Here is a 20,183-nt window from a genome sequence, read left to right as displayed (position 1 = left end):
GGGCCGGGCCCCCCCTTGGCCGTGCTCCCCCCCGGGGCCGCCTTGGCCCCCCCCGGCGCGGTGCAGTTCATCGCCCAGCCCCCCCCCACCCCCGCCCCGGGCGGGGGGGGCGCGGTGGCGGCGGCGGCGGCGGCGGGGGGGGGTCCCAACGGGCCCCTCCCCCTCGGCATCCTGCAGCCGCCCCCCCCCGGGCTGCTGCCGGCCCCCCCCGGCGCGCCCCCCCCCGCCAAGGGGGGGCCGATCACGCAGGTGCAGTACATCCTGCCCACCCTGCCCCACCCCCTCCCCATCGCCAAGGGGGGGGGGCCGCCGGCTGCTGCCCCCCCCCCGCCCACCACCACCGCCCCCCCCTCCGCCGCCGCCCCCCCCCCCGCTGCTGCCGCCGCTGCCGCCGCCCCCCCCGCGGCCGCCGGGCTCCATTTTACGCTGCCCCCCCCCGGCAATGGCAAGGTGCTGGCGGCCCCCAAAGGTAAGGATCGGGGGGGGGGCGGAATTAATTTGGGGGGGGTCAGTGAAGCTGCACTGACCCCCCCCCCCCCAAAAAAATCCCCCCCACACAGCCCAGGCAGCAGCCCCGGGGCAGGCGCCCGCCCCCCCCCTGCTCCCCGGCAAGGTGCTGGTCCCCGTGGCCCCCCCCGGGCCCCCCCGCGCCCCCCCCTTCGCGACGCAGCCCCCCAGCAAGGTCAGTTCCCCCCCCCTTTATTTAATTCCCCCCCCCCCACGTTGTTAATTACCTCCCGTTATTAATTACCGCCCCCCCCCCCCAGATCATCCAGCTCAGCCCGGTGCCCGTCGTGCCCCCCCCACCCAGCCCGGGGGGGCAGGGGGAGGGGGGGGGGCGCCTCCCCCTCCGCCCGCCCCCCCCCCCAAGGTGCTGCTGCCCTCGGGCCCCGCCCGCATCGCCTACGTGGCCCCCCCGCTGCCCCCCCCCGGCTCGGCCGCGCCCCCCCCCGCCGTGCAGCCCCCCCCCGTGGCGCTCGGCTTCACCTCCATCGTGCAGCCCCTGCTGCCCGGTAAGGGGGGGGGGGCACGGCGCGGGGGGGGGCACGGCGTGGTGGGGGGCACTGGGAGGGGTCAGGCCACGCCCACTTTGCTGGCCACGCCCACTCGGTGTTGGCTCCGCCCACTGATTTGTCTCCTCCCCCCCCCCCCCCCCCAGGGCAGAGCTCGCTGCTGGCCCCCCCCCAGCTGCCCCCCCCCGCCTCGGGGGGCCCGGTGCTCGCCGCCATCTACCCCGGCCCCCCTGGCTCCGCCCCTCCTCCTGGCTCCGCCCCCGCGCCCGGATTGGTCTACAGCGTGGCTGGCTCCGCCCCCCCGGCCCCGCCCATCCTGCCCAAGGGGGGCGCGGGAACGGCCCAGGGGGCAGCAGGTAGGGGCGGGGCTAAAGGAGGGGGTGGGGTTAAGGGAGGGGGTGGGGCTAAATGGGTGGGGTTAATGGGTGGTGGGGCAGGGGGTGGGGCTGTGGGGGTGAAGGGGCGGGGCTAAAGGGAGGGGGCGGGACCAAGGAGTGGGGTGGAAGAGGTGGAAGGGGTGGGGTCAAGTGGAGTGGGAGGGGCTATGGGGAAAGGGGCGGGGCTTTGGGGAGGGGTGTGGTCATTAGAGGGAGTGGGAGGGGCAGGGGTGGGGCTACAGGAAGGGGGTGGGGCCAAGGATGGGTACAAAGCTTAAGGAAGGTGGAAGGGGTGGAGTCGAGTGGGAGGGGCTTCAGGGAAAGGGGCGGGGCTTTTGGGAGGGGTGTGGTCATTGGAAGCTCTGGGCGGGGCTACAAAAAGGGGGCGGGGCCAAGGAGGGACATAAAGAGCTTAAGGGAGGTGGAAGGGGTGGGGTCAAGCAGAGTGGGAGGAGCTTTGGAAAAGGGGGGCGGGGCTTATGAGGGTGTGGTCATTAGGGCGTGGCTGAGATGTGGGAGGAGCCACGTTGTGGGCGTGGCCACATTGTGGGTGGGGCCAAGAGCAGGAACCATCTGGCCGCACTGCGGGGGGGGGAGGGGAGGGGCTGTTTGTGCATATGCAAACCCGGCGGGGGCGTGGCCACCCGGCGGCCCCTCCCATCGCCCCTCCCCCTCCCCGCAGCCCCCCTGAGCTTCCCCCCGGCGCCGGCGCGGCCCCCGCGGCCCCCCCCGAAGCCCCCCCAGAAGGTGAAGGCGGCGATCGCCAGCATCCCCCTGGGCTGCTACGAGGCCCCCCCGCCCCCACGGCCCCCCCCGGAGCCCCCCCGCGCCCCCCCCCCCGGACACGGCCCCCCCGCCCCCCCCGGCCGCCGCCGCCTCCTCCCCCCCGCCCCCGCCGCCGCCGCCCCCCCCCAACGCCGCCGCCGAGTGCTGGGACCCCCCCCGCGGCCCCCCCTCGCCCCCCGGGGGGGGCCCCCCCTCGCCCCCCGGCGCCGAGGCCTGGAGCCAGCGGGACCCCGGGGACGAGCGGCCCCCCCACGGCCCCCACAGCCCCCCCTCGGCGGGGGGCAAGGCGGAGACGGTGAGTGACCCCCCCGTGACCTCCCCCCGATAAAACACCCCCCCCTTGGGGTCCACCCCCCCATTTTGGGGGTGCTCCCCCCCCCCTTTTTGGGGTTTCCACTCCCCTTTTTGGGGGTTCTGCCCCCATTTTTGGGGTGCCCCCCCCATTTTGGGGTGCTGCCCCCCCCCCCAAATTAATCCACGCCCCCCCCAGGCCACCGACTGGCGGGTGCCGGCCCCCGAGAGCCGCCTGGACCCCCCCGCCCCCCCCGCCGGGCCTTCCTCCGCCTCCTCCTCCTCCTCCTCGGCCGCCCCCAGCCCCGGCTCTGCCGCCGCCGCCCCCCCCCCGGAGGGACCCCCCCGGGGGGGCGCCCCCCCGGCTCCCCCCCCCGGTGCCAGCGAGGGGCCGGAGCGCAAGGAGGGGGGGGCCGGCAAGAAGGCGAAGGTGCGGCCCCCCCCCCTGAAAAAAACCTTCGACTCGGTCGACAAGTGAGTGGGGGGGGCTTTATTTTGGGGGGGGGGGTTGGTTTTATTTGGGGGGGGGCTCTATTTTGGGGGGAGGGGCTCTTTTTTTGGTGGGTGGGGCTTTTTTTTTGGTGAGGGGGTTTCCATTAAGGGAGGTTCCGGGGGGGGTCTTTGCTTCTGTGGGGGGGCCTTTTTTGGGGGTGGGGGGGGTCATTTTCTTGGGGGTGGTCTCCCTTTTGGGGGGGGTCTCCCTTTTATGGGGTTCTTGTGGGGATTCTCCCTTTGGGGGGGGGGGCGTCTTTTCTTTTGGGGGGGTTCCTTATTTTGGGGAGGGGTCCCGGGGGGGCGAGGTTCTCCCTTTGGGGGGGGGCTGGGGGGGGTCTTCCCCTGGGGGGGTGTCCCCGGGAGGTCCTGTTTGGGGGGGGGGGGTCTACTCCTTTTTTGGGGGTTTCCTCCTTTTTTGCGGGTCTGGGGGGGGCTCTCTTTTTTGGGGGGGGGTCCCAGGGGTGTTCCAACCAGACTCGGGGGCTGCTCCTCCCCATGGGGTGTCCGGGGGGAGGCTCCCGGGGGTCTCCCCCTTTACGAGGGGGGTTCCCGTGGTTCCCGGGGCTCTCCCCCTTTACGAGGGTCCCCGTGGGGTTCCCGCGGTGCCCCCCTTTTCGGGGGGGGGGTCCGTTTAACCCTGCCCCCCCCGCAGGGTGCTGTCGGAGGTGGATTTTGAGGAGCGCTTCGCGGAGCTGCCCGAGTTCCGGCCCGAGGAGGTGCTGCCCTCGCCCACGCTGCAGGCCCTGGCCACCTCGCCCCGCGCCATCCTGGGCAGCTACCGCAAGAAGCGCAAGAACTCCACGGGTGGGGGGCTAATGACGGGCCGGGGGGGTTAATTAGGAGTCGGGGGGGTTAATTAGGAGTTGGGGGGGTTAATTAGGAGTCAGGGGGGCGTTGATTGGGGTTTTATCCCCCCCCCAGACCTGGACTCGTCCACCGAGGACCCCACGTCGCCCAAGCGCAAGCTGCGGCGCCGCTCGAGCTGCAGCTCGGAGCCCAACACCCCCAAAAGCGCCAAGTGCGAGGGCGACATCTTCACCTTCGACCGGCCCGGTGAGCCCCCCCCGCAGCTCCCCGGCACCTTTGGGTGCCCCCCCCCGGCACCTCGGGGTGTCCCCCGGCACCTCGGGGTGACGCCGTGCCCGCAGGCTCGGAGGCGGAGGACGTGCTGGGGGAGCTGGAGTACGAGAAGGTGCCCTACTCCTCGCTGCGCCGCACGCTGGACCAGCGCCGCGCCCTCGTCATGCAGCTCTTCCAGGAGCACGGCTTCTTCCCCTCGGGTCAGTCCCCAGTGTCCCCAGTGGGTCCCCAGCCCAGTCCTGGCGTCCCCAGCCCGTCCCCGATGTCCCCACACAGTTCCCCCGGGGCAGGGAGGTCGGGTCCCTGGGGGTTGCGTTGTCACTGCCCTGTCCCCGTGTCCCCTCTGTCCCCACAAGGCCCTGCGTAGCCACCTCAATGTCCCTGTGTCCCCTGATGTCCCTTCACAACCCCCCCAATGTCCCCACATCCCACCCTAGCCCCCCTTGTTCCCCATGTCCCCACACCACCTGGTGTCCCCTGATGCTCCCCAGGGCCCCCTGGGATCCCCCCTGTGTCCCCACATCCCCCATGTCCCCTGATGCCCCCCCCATAACCCTTGGTGTCCCCACACCCCCTGGTGCTCCCCAATGTCCCCCACACCCCCCACTGTCCCCCCCTAATGCCCTGTGCCCCCACACCCCCTGCTGCCCCCCCATAAACCCCCATGTCCCCCAGTGTCCCCCCGCAACCCCCTTGTGCCCCAACACCCCCTGGTGCCTCCCAGTGTCCCCATGACCCCCACACCCCCTGATGTCCCCGTTAAACTCCTATATCCCCCGGTGTCCCCCCGTAACCCCCTTGTACCCCAACACCCCCTGGTGCCCCCCAGGGTCCCCAATATCTCCCCTTAACCCCCTTGTGCCCCAACACCCCTGATGCCCCCCCATGTCCCCCACTGTCCCCCCATAACCCCCTTGTACCCCCCATTGTCCTGATGTCCCCCACGCCCCCTGATGCCCCCCCATGTCCCCCACTGTCCCCCATTAACCCCCAGTGCCCCCACACCCCCGGGTGCCCCCCACGCCCCCCGGTGCCCCCCCTGACGCCCGCCCTGTCCCCGCAGCCCAGGCCACGGCCGCCTTCCAGGCGCGTTTTGCCGACATCTTCCCCACCAAGGTGTGCCTGCAGCTCAAGATCCGCGAGGTGCGCCAGAAGATCATGCAGGCGGCCACGCCCCCCGAGCAGGCCCCGCCCCCGGAGCCGCCCGACGCCCCGCCCCCCGAGCCCGCCCCCGCCGCTGACCCCGCCCCCGCCGAAGCCCCGCCCTCCCCGCCCGCGGGGGGAGGGGGCGGCGCGCGCTGAGCTCCGACCATTCCGGGCCCCGCCCCTCCCTCCCCCCCCCTCCGGTCTCCATGGCGACGGGGGGGCGGGGCCGGGCGCTGTACACGTGACCGAGTTCTTTTAATAACGGTAAATATTTTGAGACCCGACGCCCTCCGCGCCTCTGTCACCCGCAGGGGGGGGCCGAGGGGAGAGGGAGGGGCTGGGCGCCTATTGGCTGCGAGGAGAGGGGGGTGGGCATAAGGCCGGGGAAGGCCACGCCTTCCTTAAAGGGGCCGCTGGAGGTTGTAGGGGGGTTAAAGGGGGGCGGGGGGGGTACAAGGGGAGCGGGAGGGGGGAAACGGGAACATGGAGGAGGTGGTAAACGGGGACCGGGGGGGCACCGAGGGGACACCGGGGGCACCGCGGGGACCTTGTGGAGTCACACGGGGCCGCCTCAGGCCGCGCTCTGCTCCCCGCTGGCTCCCGCAGTGGCTGCAGGCAACAAAATGGCCGCTGCGCCTCAGGGAGCGGCAGGACCCCCGCCAGGCCCCGCCCAGCAGGCGGCTCGGCCAATGGGAGCGCGGCGCCTCGGCGGAGCCGCCAATCGCGGCGCGGCTTTGCACACGGCCCGCCGAGGCGCGAGGGGCTGGGGGGGGGGGGGGACACACTTCACACGGCCCCCAAGAGGGACCCCCAGTGCTCTGCACACGGCCCCCAGCGGCTTTGCACACGGCCCCCAGGGGCTCCTCAAAGGGACCCCTCGAGCTCTGCACACGGCCCCCTGGAGCCCTGCACCAGGCCTTGGAGGCTTCTGGAACCTTCCTGCGGGCCCGGCGCCGCTCCCGAACCCCAAAATCCCCGATTTCTCCCCAAACTGCCCGTGAACACTCGGCCGTGACAAACCGCGAAGGCGAAGCCGCCGCTCTACGGCCGGCCAGCCTTCCAGCCAATCACAGCGCGCCTTCCACCCGCTGCCTTCCCGCGGAGCCAATCGCGGGCCGCCTTTCATCCTGGGCGCGAGCCGCGGCCAATAGGAAGCGGCGAGCCTCGCTCCCGCCCTTTTAGGGCTCGGGCGGGCTCGGGAGGGGGGCGGAGCCACCTGCAGGGGGGCGGAGCCACCAGGAGGGGAGCGGAGGGGGGCGGAGCTCGCTCCCGGCGTGCACCGCGCGGGCGGGGAAACGAAACCGAAACCGAAAGCGGGGCTGGAGAAGCGGCGCCGGGACGGGGAAGCGGCTCCGGGAGCGGCACCGGCAGCGCCATGGCCGCTCCGCCGCGGGTCCCGCTGCAGCTGGCGGCGCCGGGGGGGGCGCGGGGGGGGCCGCGGCTGTTCCTACAGGCCCTGGACGCCCTGCGGGGGGCTCCGGGCCCCGTCCACGTCGTGGCCGCCTTCGGGCCGAGGGGCAGCGGGAAATCCTTCCTGCTGGACCAGCTGGCGGGGCCGGGCGGCGGTAACGACCCCAAATCCCCCCCCCAGAAAATATTTCTGACTCCCTCAAAAGTTTTCTGCCCCCCTCCCCAATTTTTCTGACCCCCTCCCCGTTTTTCTCGCCCCCCCCAGCGTTCCCCAGCAGCCCCGGGCTGTGGCTGCGCTGCTGCTGGCACCCGACGCAGCCGGGTCACGCGCTGGTGCTGCTGGACGCCGCCGGCTTCCCCACGCCAGGGGACGAGGAGGAGGATGAGGAGGTGCTGGAGGAAGGCTGGAGGGGTTGGGGGGGGTCGCGGAGCCCCCCGCTGACCCCCCGGATCCCCCCAGGACCCCTGGTTCCTGCAGCTGCTGGTGCTGCAGCTGCTGCTCGCCAGCGTCTTCGTCTACAGCAGCGGGGCCGCGGCCGAGCCGCAGGAGGAGCTGGAGCGCCTGACGTATCCTTGCCCCTTCACCTCCCTTTTGCCCTTTTCTGCCTCTTTTCGCCCCGTTTCCTTTTTCCTTCACTCCTCGTGGCTACGTCCGGGCACTGCCGCGCCGCCTGAGGCTGCTGGAAGCCGCGGAGGAGGAGGAGGATGAGGAGGACGAAGGCTCGCTGCTGCGCACCGTGCTGCCGCCCTTCGTCTGGAGCCTGCACGGCGCCGCCGCGGCGCCCGAGGACGAGGCCGTGCTGGAGGCCGAAGGCCACGAGCTGCGGGCGGCGCTGGGACCCCCCCCAGGTGGGCGCCCGCCCCGGTGTCCCCGCGGGGATGCCGGTGACGCCGCGCTGACCGTGGCCGTCCCCGCAGGCCGGGAGGCGCCGGTGGCACGCCGCGTCCTGGCGCTGTTCCCCGAGCACAAGCTGTTCCGCCTGGAGGCCGGCGGTGCCGGCGGGTTGCCGCAGCTCTGCGCCCACCTCCTCGGCTGCGCCCCCAAAACGGGGCTGAGCGGGGAGCCCGTCGGCGGCGCCTGTGAGTAGGGGGGTGTCTGGGGAGGGGGCGCGCTGCGGGGCGCCCCCCCTGAGTGTTTTGGGTCCCCTCCTTCTCTCCCTCCCCAGACCTGGCGGCGCTGGCGGAGCGGGCGGCGGAGGCGCTGTGCGGGGCCGAGCCGCTGCGGGTGGCGCGGCTGTGCCGGGAGGCGGAGGAGGCGGCGCGGCAGGTACCGGGTGGGGGGACGTGGGGGGGACGCGGGGGGGTGGGGAGCGGCCCCCGGCCCAGCACCGCGCTGTGCCCGCGGCAGGATGAGGCCGAGGATGTCGCCAAGCTGTGGTGCGGGGATGAGGTCAAGGGAAAAGGGGACGGCAGCGGTGGCGCCGGCACGTGGCAGGAGCTCGGTGACGCGTGGCAGAGTGACGCCGCGTCCAAGTGGGACATCAACGCGTGGCTCGGGGACGCCATGACAGATGAAGATGTCAACGCGTGGCTCGGGGACACCAGGACCAAAGAGGACGCCACCAATGCAAGGTGTGGTGGTGACGGTGACGCTCAACGGGATGTCAACGCGTGTCACGGTGACGCCGTCAAGGAAGAGGACGAGGTTGAAATCTGGTGTGGTGGCACCGCCGCCCAATGGGATGTCAACCTGAGCAATGGCGCCGCTCAACGGGATGCCAACACCGGGCACGGTGACACCAGGACCAAAGAGGACGCCACCAATGCAAGGTGTGGTGGGGACAGTGACATTCAACGGGACATCAACGGGCGTCACGGTGGCGCCGTCAAGGAAGAGGATGAGGTTGAAACCTGCTGTGGTGGCACCGCTGCACAACGGGACGTCACCGCAAGGCGCGGGGACACAGCGGAGGCGGTGCCGCGGCCCAAGGGGGGCGTGATGGGGGCCCCCCAGTGCCTGGTGCAGAACGGGCCCGACGGGGTGCTGAGCCTCAATCCCGAGGTGCTGGAGGAGCTGCGCGGCATCGGGCAGCCCGTGGTGGTGGTGGCCATCGCTGGGCGCTACCGCACCGGCAAGTCCTTCCTCATGAACCGGCTGGCACAGCAGCACAGCGGTGAGCCCACGGGGTTGGTGAGGAGGTTAATGGGGATAATGAGGAGGTCGTTAACGACATTAACGCCCTCCCGGCCCCGCAGGCTTCCCCCTGGGCCACACGGTGCAGGCGCACACCAAGGGCATCTGGATGTGGTGCCTGCCGCACCCGTGCCGGGCCGACACCACCCTGGTGCTGCTGGACACCGAGGGGCTGGGGGACCCCAACAAGGTGGGTGTGGGGTCGGGGGGGGGCCCGAGACCACCGGATCCGGCCCTGACGACCCCCCCCCGGGTGTAGGGTGACAGCCGTAACGATGCCTGGATCTTCACGCTGGCGCTGCTGCTCTCCAGCACCCTGGTGTACAACAGCACCGGCACCATCGACCAGCAGGCGCTGGAGACCCTCGGGTACTGGGGGCTAAGGGCGGGCGCGGCGGTGTCGGCGCTGTCACGGTGACGTCACGGTGATGGCATCGCCGCTCCCCGCAGGGTGGTGACGGCGCTGACGGAGCGCGTGCGGGTGCGGGCGGGAGACAGCAGGGACGCGGCGGCGGCCGACTTCGTGCGCTTCTTCCCCGGCTTCGTCTGGGCCGTGCGGGATTTCGTGCTGGAGCTGTCGGTGGACGGGCAGCGCGTCAACGAGGACGAGTACCTGGAGCACGTGCTGCGCCTGCAGCCTGGTATGGTGGTGGCGGTGGCACCACGGGGGTGATTTGGGGTGACGGCACAGGGCCACATCCCAACGGTGTCCCCGTGCCGCAGGGAGCAGCCGCGTGGTGCAGGAGCAGAACGAGCTGCGGCGCTGCCTGCGCGACTTCTTCCCCAACCGCAAGTGCTTCGTGCTGCCACCGCCGGCCGAGCCCGAGGCGATGACGCGCCTGGAGGAGCTCGACGAGGGGCAGCTGCGCCCCAGATTCCTGCAGCAGGCCGACGCCTTCTGCCGGCACATCTGGGACACGGCCCCAGTGAAGGCGCTGCCGGGGCGGGTGGCGGTGACGGGCAGCAGTGAGTGGCGGTGGCGGCGCGGCACCGGGTGGCCCCGCTGGGGTGCCGCAGGGGGGTGACACCACCATTGCCTCCCGGCAGTGCTGGCGAGCCTGGCGGAGAGGTACGTGGAGGCCATCGGCAGCAGCGGCGTGCTGTGCCTGGAGAGCGCGGTGACGGCGCTGGCGACGGCCGAGAACACGGCGGCGGTGGCGGCGGCGGTGGCCGAGTACCGGCAGCGCATGGAGCAGGAGCTGAAGCTGCCCACGGCCTCGCAGGAGGAGCTGGGGGAGGCGCACCAGCGCTGTGAGCGCGGCGCCCTCGCCCTCTTCATGGCGCGCGTCTTTGCCGACAAGGAGCAGCGCTACCAGCTCCAGCTGATGGTGGGTGCTGGCACGGTGCGGTGTGGTGTGGCACGCGGCGTCCCCCCGCCCGCTGAGCCACGCGTCGCCCCGGCAGAGCGAGCTGGAGGCGGCCAAGGAGGAGTTCTGCCGGCGCAACGAGGCGGCCTCGGAGGAGCGGAGCCTTGCGGTGCTGCAGGAGCTGTGGCGGGACGTGGAGCAGCGGCTGGACCGCGGGGAGTACGCCGTGCCGGGGGGGTCGCGGCGCTTCCAGGAGCACCTGGGGGAGCTGATGGAGAATTACCACCGGCGGCCTGGCTTGGGGGTGAAGGTGAGCGCCGTGCCAGTGCCAGATGCGTGGTGCAGGTGCAGGACGTGTGGTGCTGGTGCCGGTAGCACCCTGATGGCTGCGCCCTCCAGGCAGCGGCGGTGCTGGAGAAGTTCCTGCAGGAGCGCGAGGTGTTGGTGCGGGCGCTGTGCGCGGCCGACCAGCAGCTGTCGGAGCACGAGAAGGAGCGGGTGGCCAGCGAGGCGGTGGCGGCGGCGGCAGCAGCGGCGGCAGCAGAGGCCGTGAGGGCGATGGAGGCGCGGCAGGAGGAGCAGCGGCGCAGCCTGGAGGAGCACCAGCGGCAGCTGGAGGAGCAGCTGTGGCGCCAGCAGTGGGCGATGCTGGAGGAGCAGGAGCGCGTCATCGAGCACAAGATGCGGGTAGGTGTGAGGGCGCGGTGGTGCCGGCGGTGCCGGGGCTGTGGCAGCGGTGCCGAGCCCCCTCCGTGTGCCGCAGGAGCAGCAGGCACTGCTGCAGGAAGGCTTCAAGCGGGAGGCCGAGGGGCTGCGGGATGAGATCCGGAGGCTGCGGGAGGAGAAGGAGGAGATGAAGAAGCCGTCGTGGCGCCAACGGGCACTTGACGTGCTCGGCATCGCCGCCGATATCTTCCTGCCGGGCGTGGCACGGGTGGCGGCGTCGGGGGCCCTGCGGCTGATCCGGCGCGTGCTGTGACCTCGGTGTGACCCCAATAAATTTTTCCCTTCTGCCTCTCAGTTTGTGTTTCCTGGAAATCAAGGCGGTGCAGGAAAGGGCCGAGCAGCTGCCGCCCTCCCCTCTTGAGGGATTTTTTGAAACAGCCAAGATCCCACGGCTTGCTGCAGCAGAGCAAAGCAAGCTACCAGGGCAACTCTGAGAAGTTCCCATGACAGTGTTCCCACATCGCCCAACTGAGGAATTTAGAAAAATATTGTTACCAGCCTCTGGCTTCAAGGACAAGGTCTACGTGACTGCTTATCACAAGGGGGTTGGTTTCTTGCAGGTGGGGTTGTTTTCTTGTACTTGTTGGTCTGAGTACTCTTGACTAATAATCTTGTGTGAAACACTGTCCAACCCTGTTAAGTTCACCATAAAAGTTAGGCTATTGGGGCAATAAAATGGAGCATGACCTGACCATACTGGTGTCTGTCCTGCTTTCGGCCGTGCTTCCTGCAACACTCCCCGTTGAGTCAGCTGGGGGCAGGAGGACGGGGGGAAGGGGGCGCTGCTTTTTATTCGCTGGTGCCGGAGTTTTGGTTTCGTTTCGGTTTCATTTCTGCTTGCGCTGGGAGCAGGAATGGAGGAGCCGCTGTGCCTGGTGCGCAACGGGCCCGACGGGGTGCTGAGGGCCGACCCCACGGCGCTGGAGGTGCTGAGCGGCATCGGGCAGCCCGTGGTGGTGGTGGCCATCGCCGGGCCCTACCGCACCGGCAAGTCCTTCCTCATGAACCGGCTGGCACAGCGGCGCAGCGGTGAGACCATGGGGGCATCACCAATTAACGGGGTTAAGGAGGGGGTTAAGGGAGGATTAACGGGGCCGGCGGGTCCCGCTCACCCTCCCGACCCCTCTCCCGGCCCCGCAGGCTTCCCCCTGGGCCACACGATGCAGGCGCACACCAAGGGCATCTGGATGTGGTGCCTGCCACACCCGCGCCGGGCCGACACCACCCTGGTGCTGCTGGACACCGAGGGGCTGGGGGACCCCGACAAGGTGGGTGTAGGGACGGGGGGGCGCAGGACAACCAGATCCGGCCCTTACGACCCCCCCCTGGTGTAGGGTGACAACAGTAACGACGCCTGGATCTTCACGCTGGCGCTGCTGCTCTCCAGCACCCTGGTGTACAACAGCACCGGCACCATCAACCAGCAGGCGCTGGAGACCCTCGGGTACTGGGGGCTAAGGGCGGGCGCGGCGGTGTCGGTGCTGTCACGGTGACATCGCGGTGACGCCGCTGCTGCTCCCCGCAGGGTGGTGACGGCGCTGACGGAGCGCGTGCGGGTGCGGGCGGGGGACAGCGGGGACGCGGCAGCAGCCGACTTCGTGCGCTTCTTCCCCGGCTTCATCTGGGCCGTGCGGGATTTCGTGCTGGAGCTGGCAGTGAATGGGCAGCGCGTCAACGAGGACGAGTACCTGGAGCACGTGCTGCGCCTGCGGCCTGGTATGGTGGTGGCGGTGGCACCACGGGGGTGATTTGGGGTGACGGCACAGGGCCACATCCCAACGGTGTCCCCGTGCCGCAGGGAGCAGCCGCGTGGTGCAGGAGCAGAACGAGCTGCGGCGCTGCCTGCGCGACTTCTTCCCCAACCGCAAGTGCTTCGTGCTGCCGCCGCCGGCCGAGCCCGAGGCGATGACGCGCCTGGAGGAGCTCGAGGAGGGGCAGCTGCGCCCCAGATTCCTGCAGCAGGCCGACGCCTTCTGCCGGCACATCTGGGACACGGCCCCGGTGAAGGGGCTGCCGGGGCAGGCGGTGGTGACGGGCAGGAGTGAGTGGCGGTGGTGGCGCGGCACCGGGCGGCCCCGTTGGGGTGCCACAGGGGAGTGACGCTGCCGTTGTCTCCCGGCAGTGCTGGCGAGCCTGGCGGAGAGGTACGTGGAGGCCATCGGCAGCAGCGGCGTGCTGTGCCTGGAGAATGTGGTGACAGCGCTGGCAACGGCCGAGAACACGGCGGCGGTGGCGGCGGCGGTGGCCGAGTACCGGCAGCGCATGGAGCAGGAGCTGAAGCTGCCCACGGCCTCGCAGGAGGAGCTGGGGGAGGCGCACCAGCGCTGTGAGCGCGGCGCCCTCGCCCTCTTCATGGCGCGCGTCTTTGCCGACAAGGAGCAGCGCTACCAGCTCCAGCTGATGGTGGGTGCTGGCACGGTGCGGTGTGGTGTGGCACGCGGCGTCCCCCCGCCCGCTGAGCCACGCGTCGCCCCGGCAGAGCGAGCTGGAGGCGGCCAAGGAGGAGTTCTGCCGGCGCAACGAGGTGGCCTCGGAGGAGCGGAGCCTTGCGGTGCTGCAGGAGCTGTGGCGGGACGTGGAGCAGCGGCTGGACCGCGGGGAGTACGCCGTGCCGGGGGGGTCGCGGCGCTTCCAGGAGCACCTGGGGGAGCTGAGGGAGGAGTACCACCAGCGGCCTGGCTTGGGGGTGAAGGTGAGCGCGGTGTCAGTGCTGCACACGTGGTGCTGGTGCCGGATGCACAGTGCTGGTGCCGGTAGCACCCTGATGGCTGCGCCCTCCAGGCAGCGGCGGTGCTGGAGAAGTTCCTGCAGGAGCGCGAGGTGTTGGTGCGGGCGCTGTGCGCGGCCGACCAGCAGCTGTCGGAGCTTGAGAAGAAGCGGGTGGCTAGCGAGGCAGTGGCGGTGGCGGAGGCAGCGACAGCCGTGAGGGTGTTGGAGGCGCGGCAGGAGGAGCAGCGGCGCAGCCTGGAGGAGCACCAGCGGCAGCTGGAGGAGCGGCTGCGGCGCCAGCAGCGGGCGATGCTGGAGGAGCAGGAGCGCGTCATCGAGCACAAGATGCGGGTAGGTGTGAGGGCGCGGCAGTGCTGGCAGTGCCGGGGCTATGACAGCGGTGCTGAGCCCCCTCCGTGTGCCTCAGGAGCAGCAGGCGCTGCTGCAGGAAGGCTTCGAGTGCGAGGCCGAGGCACTGGGGGAGCAGATCCAGAGGCTGCAGGAGGAGAAGGAGGAGATGAAGAAGCCGTCGTGGCGCCAACGGGCACTGGACGGGCTCGGCATCGCCGCCGACGTCTTCCTGCCGGGCCTTGCGTGGGTGGTGGTGCCAGGGACCACAGCAGTGGTGCCGAGCCCCCTCCGTGTGCCACAGGACCAGCAGGCGCTGCTGCAGGATGCCTTCCAGTGCTTGGCCAAGGTGCTGCAGGAACAGATCCAGACGCTGCAGGAGGACAAGGAGGAGATGGAGAAGCCATGTCACCAACTGATGCTGGATGGGCTCAGCATCACTGCGGATATCTTCCTGCCGGGCCTGGCGCTGGTGCTGGTGCCAGGGACCACAGCGGTGGTGCCGAGCCCCCTCCCTGTGCCACAGGAGCAGCAGGCGCCGCTGCAGGATGCCTTCCAGTGGTTGGCCAAGGTGCTGCAGGAGCTGATCAGGAGGCTGCAGGAGGACAAGGAGGAGAAGAAGAATCCGTGGCGCCAACGGGCGCTGGTTGGGCTCAGCATCACCGCCGACATCTTCCTGCCAGGCCTGGCATGGGTGGTGATGCCAGAGGCCATGGTGGCAGTGCCAAGCCCCCTCTGTGTGCCTCAGGAGCAGCAGGAAGCCTTCGAGCAGTTTGCCAAGGCGCTGCGGGAGGAGATCCGGAGGCTGCAGAAGAACAAGGAGAGGAAGAAGCCGTTTTGGTGCCAACGGGTGCTGAAGGGGCTCGGCATCGCTGCTGAAATACTCCTGCCGGTCCTGTTCCGGGTGGCGGTGTCAGGGGCCGTGTTGAAGATCTGGCGCGTGCCGTGACCTTGGTGAAACCCCAATAAATTCTTCCCTTCTCCCTCTCAGTTTGCATTTCCCGGAAATCGAGGCAATCCAGGAAAGGGCCGAGCAGCTGCCGCCCTCCCGTTGAGTCAGGCAGGGACAGGAGGTGGGGGGGGGGGGGCGCTGCTTTTTATTCGCTGGTGCAGGAGTTTTAGTTTCGTTTCGGTTTCATTTCTGCTTGCGCTGGGAGCAGGAATGGAGGAGCCGCTGTGCCTGGTGCGCAACGGGCCCGACGGGGTGCTGAGGGCCGACCCCGCAGCCCTGGAGGTGCTGAGCGGCATCGGGCAGCCCGTGGTGGTGGTGGCCATCGCCGGGCGCTACCGCACCGGCAAGTCCTTCCTCATGAACCGGCTGGCGCAGCAACGCAGTGGTGAGACAACGGGAGCATCACCAATTAACAGGGTTAAGGAGGGGGTTAAGGGAGGATTAACGGGGCCGGCGGGTCCCGCTCACCCTCCCGACCCCTCTCCCGGCCCCGCAGGCTTCCCCCTGGGCCACACGATGCAGGCGCACACCAAGGGCATCTGGATGTGGTGCCTGCCACACCCGTGCCGGGCCGACACCACCCTGGTGCTGCTGGACACCGAGGGGCTGGGGGACCCCGACAAGGTGGGTGCAGGGATGGGGGGGCGCGGGGCAACCAGATCCGGCCCTGACGACCCCCCCCGGGTGTAGGGTGACAGCAATAACGACGCCTGGATCTTCACGCTGGCGCTGCTGCTCTCCAGCACCCTGGTGTACAACAGCACCGGCACCATCGACCAGCAGGCGCTGGAGACCCTCGGGTACTGGGGGCTCGGGGCAGGCGCGGCGGTGTCGGCGCTGTCACGGTGACGTCGCAGTGACGGCACTACTGCTTCCTGCAGGGTTGTGACGGCGCTGACGGAGCGCGTGCGGGTGCGGGTGGGGGACAGCGGAGACGCGGCGGCGGCCAACTTCGTGCGCTGCTTCCCCGGCTTCGTCTGGGCCGTGCGGGATTTCATGCTGGAGCTGGCAGTGAATGGGCGGCGCGTCAACGAGGACGAGTACCTGGAGCACGTGCTGCGCCTGCGGCTCGGTACGGCGGCGGTGGCACCACGGGGGTGATTTGGGGTGACGGCACAGGGCCATATCCCGACGGTGTCCCCGTGCCGCAGGGAGCAGCCGCGTGGTGCAGGAGCAGAACGAGCTGCGGCGCTGCCTGCGCGACTTCTTCCCCAACCGCAAGTGCTTCGTGCTGCCGCCGCCGGCCGAGCCCGAGGCGATGACGCGCCTGGAGGAGCTCGAGGAGGGGCAGCTGCGCCCCAGATTCCTGCAGCAGGCCGACGCCTTCTGCCGGCACATCTGGGACACGGCCCCGGTGAAGGCGCTGCCGGGGCGGGTGGCGGTGACGGGCAGCAGTGAGTGGCGGTGGCGGCGCAGCACCGGGTGGCCCCGTTGGGGTGCCGCAGGGGAGTGACGCTGCCGTTGCCTCCCGGCAGTGCTGGCGAGCCTGGCGGAGAAGTACGTGGAGGCCATCGGCAGCAGCGGCGTGCTGTGCCTGGAGAGCGCGGTGACGGCGCTGGCAGCGGCCGAGAACACGGCGGCGGTGGCGGCGGCGGTGGCCGAGTACCGGCAGCGCATGGAGCAGGAGCTGAAGCTGCCCACGGCCTCGCAGGAGGAGCTGGGGGAGGCGCACCAGCGCTGTGAGCGCGGCGCCCTCGCCCTCTTCATGGCGCACGTCTTTGCCGACAAGGAGCTGCACTACCAGGGCCAGCTGATGGTGGGTTCTGGCACGGTGCGGTGTGGTGTGGCACGTGGTGTCCCCCTGCCTGCTGAGCCACGCGTCGCCCCGGCAGAGCGAGCTGGAGGCGGCCAAGGAGGAGTTCTGCCGGCGCAACGAGGTGGCCTCGGAGGAGCGGAGCCTTGCGGTGCTGCAGGAGCTGTGGCGGGACGTGGAGCAGCGGCTGGACCGTGGGGAGTACGCCGTGCCGGGGGGGTCGCGGCGCTTCCAGGAGCACCTGAAGGAGCTGATGGAGAATTACCACCGGCGGCCTGGCTTGGGGGTGAAGGTGAGTGCCGTGTCAGTGCCGGATGCGTGGTGCCGGTGCTGGATGCACGGTGCCGGTAGCACCCTGATGGCTGCGCCCTCCAGGCAGCGGCGGTGCTGGAGAAGTTCCTGCAGGAGCGCGAGGTGTTGGTGCGGGCGCTGTGCGCGGCCGACCAGCAGCTGTCGGAACATGAGAAGAAGCTGGCGGCCAGCGAGGCGGTGGCGGCAGCGGCGGCGGCAGAGGCCGTGAGGGCGATGGAGGCGCGGCAGGAGGAGCAGCAGCGCAGCCTGGAGGAGCACAAGCGGCAGCTGAAGGAGCAGCTGCAGCGCGAGCAGCGGGCGATGCTGGAGGAGCAGGAGCGCGTCATCGAGCACAAGATGCGGGTAGGTGTGAGGGCGCGGCGGTGCCGGCGGTGCCGAGGGCTGTGCTGGCGGTGCTGAGCCCCCTCTGTGTGCCGCAGGAGCAGCAGGCGCTGTTACAGGAAGGCTTCAAGCATGAGGCCGAGGCGCTGCAGGAGCAGATCCGGAGGCTGCAGGAGGAGAAGGAGGAGATGAAGAAGTCATCGAGGATGAAACTGGCACTGTACGGGCTCAGCATTGCTGCCAGTATCTTCCTGCCACGCCTGTTACCAGTGGCGTTGTCAGGCGCCCTGCAGCTGATCCGGCGCATGCTGTGACCTCGGTGTGACCCCAATAAATTCTTCCCTTCTGCCTCTCGGTTTGTGTTTCCTTTGAGAATTGAGGCAGTGCAGGAAAGGGCCGAGCAGCTGCCGCCCTCCCGTTGAGTCAGGCGGGGACAGGAAAAGGGGGGGGGGGGGCGCTGCTTTTTATTTGCTGGTGCCGGAGTTTTGGTTTCATTTCAGTTTAATTTCTGCTTGCGCTGGGAGCAGGAATGGAGGAGCCGCTGTGCCTGGTGCGCAACGGGCCCGACGGGGTGCTGAGGGCCGACCCCGCGGCGCTGGAGGTGCTGAGCGGCATCGGGCAGCCCGTGGTGGTGGTGGCCATCGCCGGGCGCTACCGCACCGGCAAGTCCTTCCTCATGAACCGGCTGGCGCAGCGGCGCACCGGTGAGACCACGGGGTTGGTGAGGAGGTTAATGGGGATAATGAGGAGGTCGTTAACGACATTAACGCCCTCCCGGCCCCGCAGGCTTCCCCCTGGGCCACGCGGTGCAGGCGCACACCAAGGGCATCTGGATGTGGTGCCTGCCACACCCGCGCCGGGCCGACACCACCCTGGTGCTGCTGGACACCGAGGGGCTGGGGGACCCCGACAAGGTGGGTGTAGGGCCAGGGGGGCGCGGGGCAACCAGATCCGGCCCTGACGACCCCCCCCGGGTGTAGGGTGACAGCAATAACGACGCCTGGATCTTCACACTGGCGCTGCTGCTCTCCAGCACCCTGGTGTACAACAGCTCCGGCACCATCGACCAGCAGGCGCTGGAGACCCTCGGGTACCGGGGGCTCTGGGCGGGCGCGGCGGTGCCAGCACTGTCACGGTGACATTGTGGTGACGCCGCTGCTGCTCCCCGCAGGGTGGTGACGGCGCTGACGGAGCGCGTGCGGGTGCGGGCGGGAGACAGCGGAGACGCGGCAGCAGCCGACTTCGTGCGCTTCTTCCCTGGCTTCGTCTGGGCCGTGCGGGATTTCGTGCTGGAGCTGGCAGTGAATGGGCGGCTCGTCAACGAGGACGAGTACCTGGAGCACGTGCTGCGCCTGCGGCCCGGTACGGCGGCGGTGGCACCACGGGGGTGATTTGGGGTGACGGCACAGGGCCACATCCCAACGGTGTCCCCGTGCCGCAGGGAGCAGCCGCGTGGTGCAGGAGCAGAACGAGCTGCGGCGCTGCCTGCGCGACTTCTTCCCCAACCGCAAGTGCTTCGTGCTGCCACCGCCGGCCGAGCCCGAGGCGATGACGCGCCTGGAGGAGCTCGACGAGGGGCAGCTGCGCCCCAGATTCCTGCAGCAGGCCGACGCCTTCTGCCGGCACATCTGGGACACGGCCCCAGTGAAGGCGCTGCCGGGGCGGGTGGCGGTGACGGGCAGCAGTGAGTGGCGGTGGCGGCGCGGCACCGGGTGGCCCCGTTGGGGTGCCACAGGGGAGTGACGCTGCCGTTGCCTCCCGGCAGTGCTGGCGAGCCTGGCGGAGAGGTACGTGGAGGCCATCGGCAGCAGCGGCGTGCTGTGCCTGGAGAGCGCGGTGACGGCGCTGGCAGCGGCCGAGAACACAGCGGCGGTGGCGGCGGCGGTGGCCGAGTACCGGCAGCGCATGGAGCAGGAGCTGAAGCTGCCCACGGCCTCGCAGGAGGAGCTGGGGGAGGCGCACCAGCGCTGTGAGCGCGGCGCCCTCGCCCTCTTCATGGCGCGCGTCTTTGCCGACAAGGAGCAGCGCTACCAGCTCCAGCTGATGGTGGGTGCTGGCACGGTGCGGTGTGGTGTGGCACGTGGTGTCCCCCTGCCCGCTGAGCCACGCGTCGCCCCGGCAGAGCGAGCTGGAGGCGGCCAAGGAGGAGTTCTGCCGGCGCAACGAGGCGGCCTCGGAGGAGCGGAGCCTTGCGGTGCTGCAGGAGCTGTGGCGGGACGTGGAGCAGCGGCTGGACCGCGGGGAGTACGCCGTGCCGGGGGGGTCGCGGCGCTTCCAGGAGCACCTGAAGGAGCTGATGGAGAATTACCACCGGCGGCCTGGCTTGGGGGTGAAGGTGAGTGCCGTGCCAGTGCCGGATGCGTGGTGCTGGATGCACGGTGCCGGTGCCGGTAGCACCCTGATGGCTGCGCCCACCAGGCAGCGGCGGTGCTGGAGAAGTTCCTGCAGGAGCGCAAGGTGTTGGTGCGGGCGCTGTGCGCGGCCGACCAGCAGCTGTCGGAGCTTGAGAAGGAGCGGGCGGCCAGCGAGGCGGCGGCAGCGGCGGCGGCAGAGGCCATGAAGGCGTTGGAGGCGCGGCAGGAGGAGCAGCGGCGCAGCCTGGAGGAGCACAAGCGGCAGCTGGAGGAGCAGCTGTGCCGCCAGCAGGAGGTGATGGTGGAGGAGCAGGAGCGCGTCATCGAGCACAAGATGCGGGTAGGTGTGAGGGCGCGGCGATGCCGGTGGTGCCGAGGGCCGCGGTGGCGGTGCCGAGCCCCCTCTGTGTGCCGCAGGAGAAGGAGGCGCTGCAGCAGGAAGGCTTCGAGCACGAGGCTGAGGCGCTGGGGGAGCAGATCCGGAGGCTGCAGGAGGAGAAGGAGGAGATGAAGAAGCCGTCGTGGCGCCAAAAGGCACTGGACGGGCTCGGCATCGCCGCCAAAGTAGTCCTGTCGGGCCTGGCACAGGCGGCGTTGTGGAAGTTCCAGAAAGTGCTGTGGCCTTGATGTGACCCCAATAAATTCTTCCCTCCTGCTTCTCAGTTTGTG

The 20,183-nt window shown here is 70.3% G+C and overlaps 5 protein-coding genes across 5 annotated transcripts; all 5 read left to right on the top strand.

The window, feature by feature from the left end:
- Positions 1–3: 3 nt before the first annotated feature.
- Positions 4–5,472, top strand: LOC309890827 (protein capicua homolog; the record flags this gene model as incomplete). Its single annotated transcript, XM_082785226.1, is given in 12 exon segments — positions 4–322; positions 325–469; positions 561–682; positions 768–1,013; positions 1,160–1,369; positions 2,073–2,278; positions 2,280–2,471; positions 2,667–2,941; positions 3,615–3,766; positions 3,884–4,015; positions 4,111–4,242; positions 5,106–5,472. Coding segments are annotated over 12 exon segments (2,370 nt in total), but the record flags the coding sequence as incomplete, so codon positions are not given.
- A 737-nt stretch (positions 5,473–6,209) lies between these two features.
- On the top strand, positions 6,210–12,957 carry LOC309890826 (uncharacterized protein). The gene is made up of 18 exons (XM_082785225.1): positions 6,210–6,753; positions 6,864–6,988; positions 7,059–7,165; positions 7,245–7,678; positions 7,765–7,865; positions 7,947–8,712; positions 8,795–8,922; positions 8,992–9,101; positions 9,183–9,373; positions 9,456–9,698; positions 9,780–10,060; positions 10,137–10,349; positions 10,439–10,726; positions 10,803–11,017; positions 11,517–12,033; positions 12,100–12,209; positions 12,291–12,481; positions 12,564–12,957. Exons 1-18 carry the CDS (start codon positions 6,564–6,566, stop codon positions 12,863–12,865), a joined length of 4,512 nt encoding a protein of 1,503 aa, XP_082641351.1. The 5' UTR covers positions 6,210–6,563; the 3' UTR covers positions 12,866–12,957.
- LOC309890832 (guanylate-binding protein 2-like) lies at positions 12,884–13,691 on the top strand (the record flags this gene model as incomplete). Its single annotated transcript, XM_082785232.1, has 2 exons — positions 12,884–13,168; positions 13,245–13,691. Coding segments are annotated over 2 exons (732 nt in total), but the record flags the coding sequence as incomplete, so codon positions are not given.
- Positions 13,692–13,697: 6 nt separating this feature from the next.
- Positions 13,698–17,622, top strand: LOC309890828 (guanylate-binding protein 2-like). The gene is made up of 11 exons (XM_082785227.1): positions 13,698–13,825; positions 13,902–14,672; positions 14,814–15,159; positions 15,271–15,398; positions 15,465–15,574; positions 15,656–15,846; positions 15,926–16,168; positions 16,250–16,530; positions 16,607–16,819; positions 16,903–17,181; positions 17,259–17,622. Exons 1-11 carry the CDS (start codon positions 13,784–13,786, stop codon positions 17,472–17,474), a joined length of 2,820 nt encoding a protein of 939 aa, XP_082641353.1. The 5' UTR covers positions 13,698–13,783; the 3' UTR covers positions 17,475–17,622.
- Positions 17,618–20,149, top strand: LOC309890830 (guanylate-binding protein 7-like). Its single transcript, XM_082785230.1, has 9 exons — positions 17,618–17,864; positions 17,947–18,074; positions 18,141–18,250; positions 18,332–18,522; positions 18,602–18,844; positions 18,926–19,206; positions 19,283–19,495; positions 19,579–19,854; positions 19,932–20,149. Exons 1-9 carry the CDS (start codon positions 17,690–17,692, stop codon positions 20,139–20,141), a joined length of 1,827 nt encoding a protein of 608 aa, XP_082641356.1. The 5' UTR covers positions 17,618–17,689; the 3' UTR covers positions 20,142–20,149.
- The last annotated feature ends 34 nt before the right edge of the window (positions 20,150–20,183 follow it).

This window comes from Aythya marila (genome assembly GCF_965140915.1).
Source record: "Aythya marila genome assembly, contig: HAP1_HAP1_SCAFFOLD_654, whole genome shotgun sequence".
NCBI lineage: Eukaryota > Metazoa > Chordata > Aves > Anseriformes > Anatidae > Aythya > Aythya marila.
The sequence above is the reverse complement of the archived record's forward strand: the minus strand, read 5'-3'. Positions and strand labels throughout refer to the sequence as shown.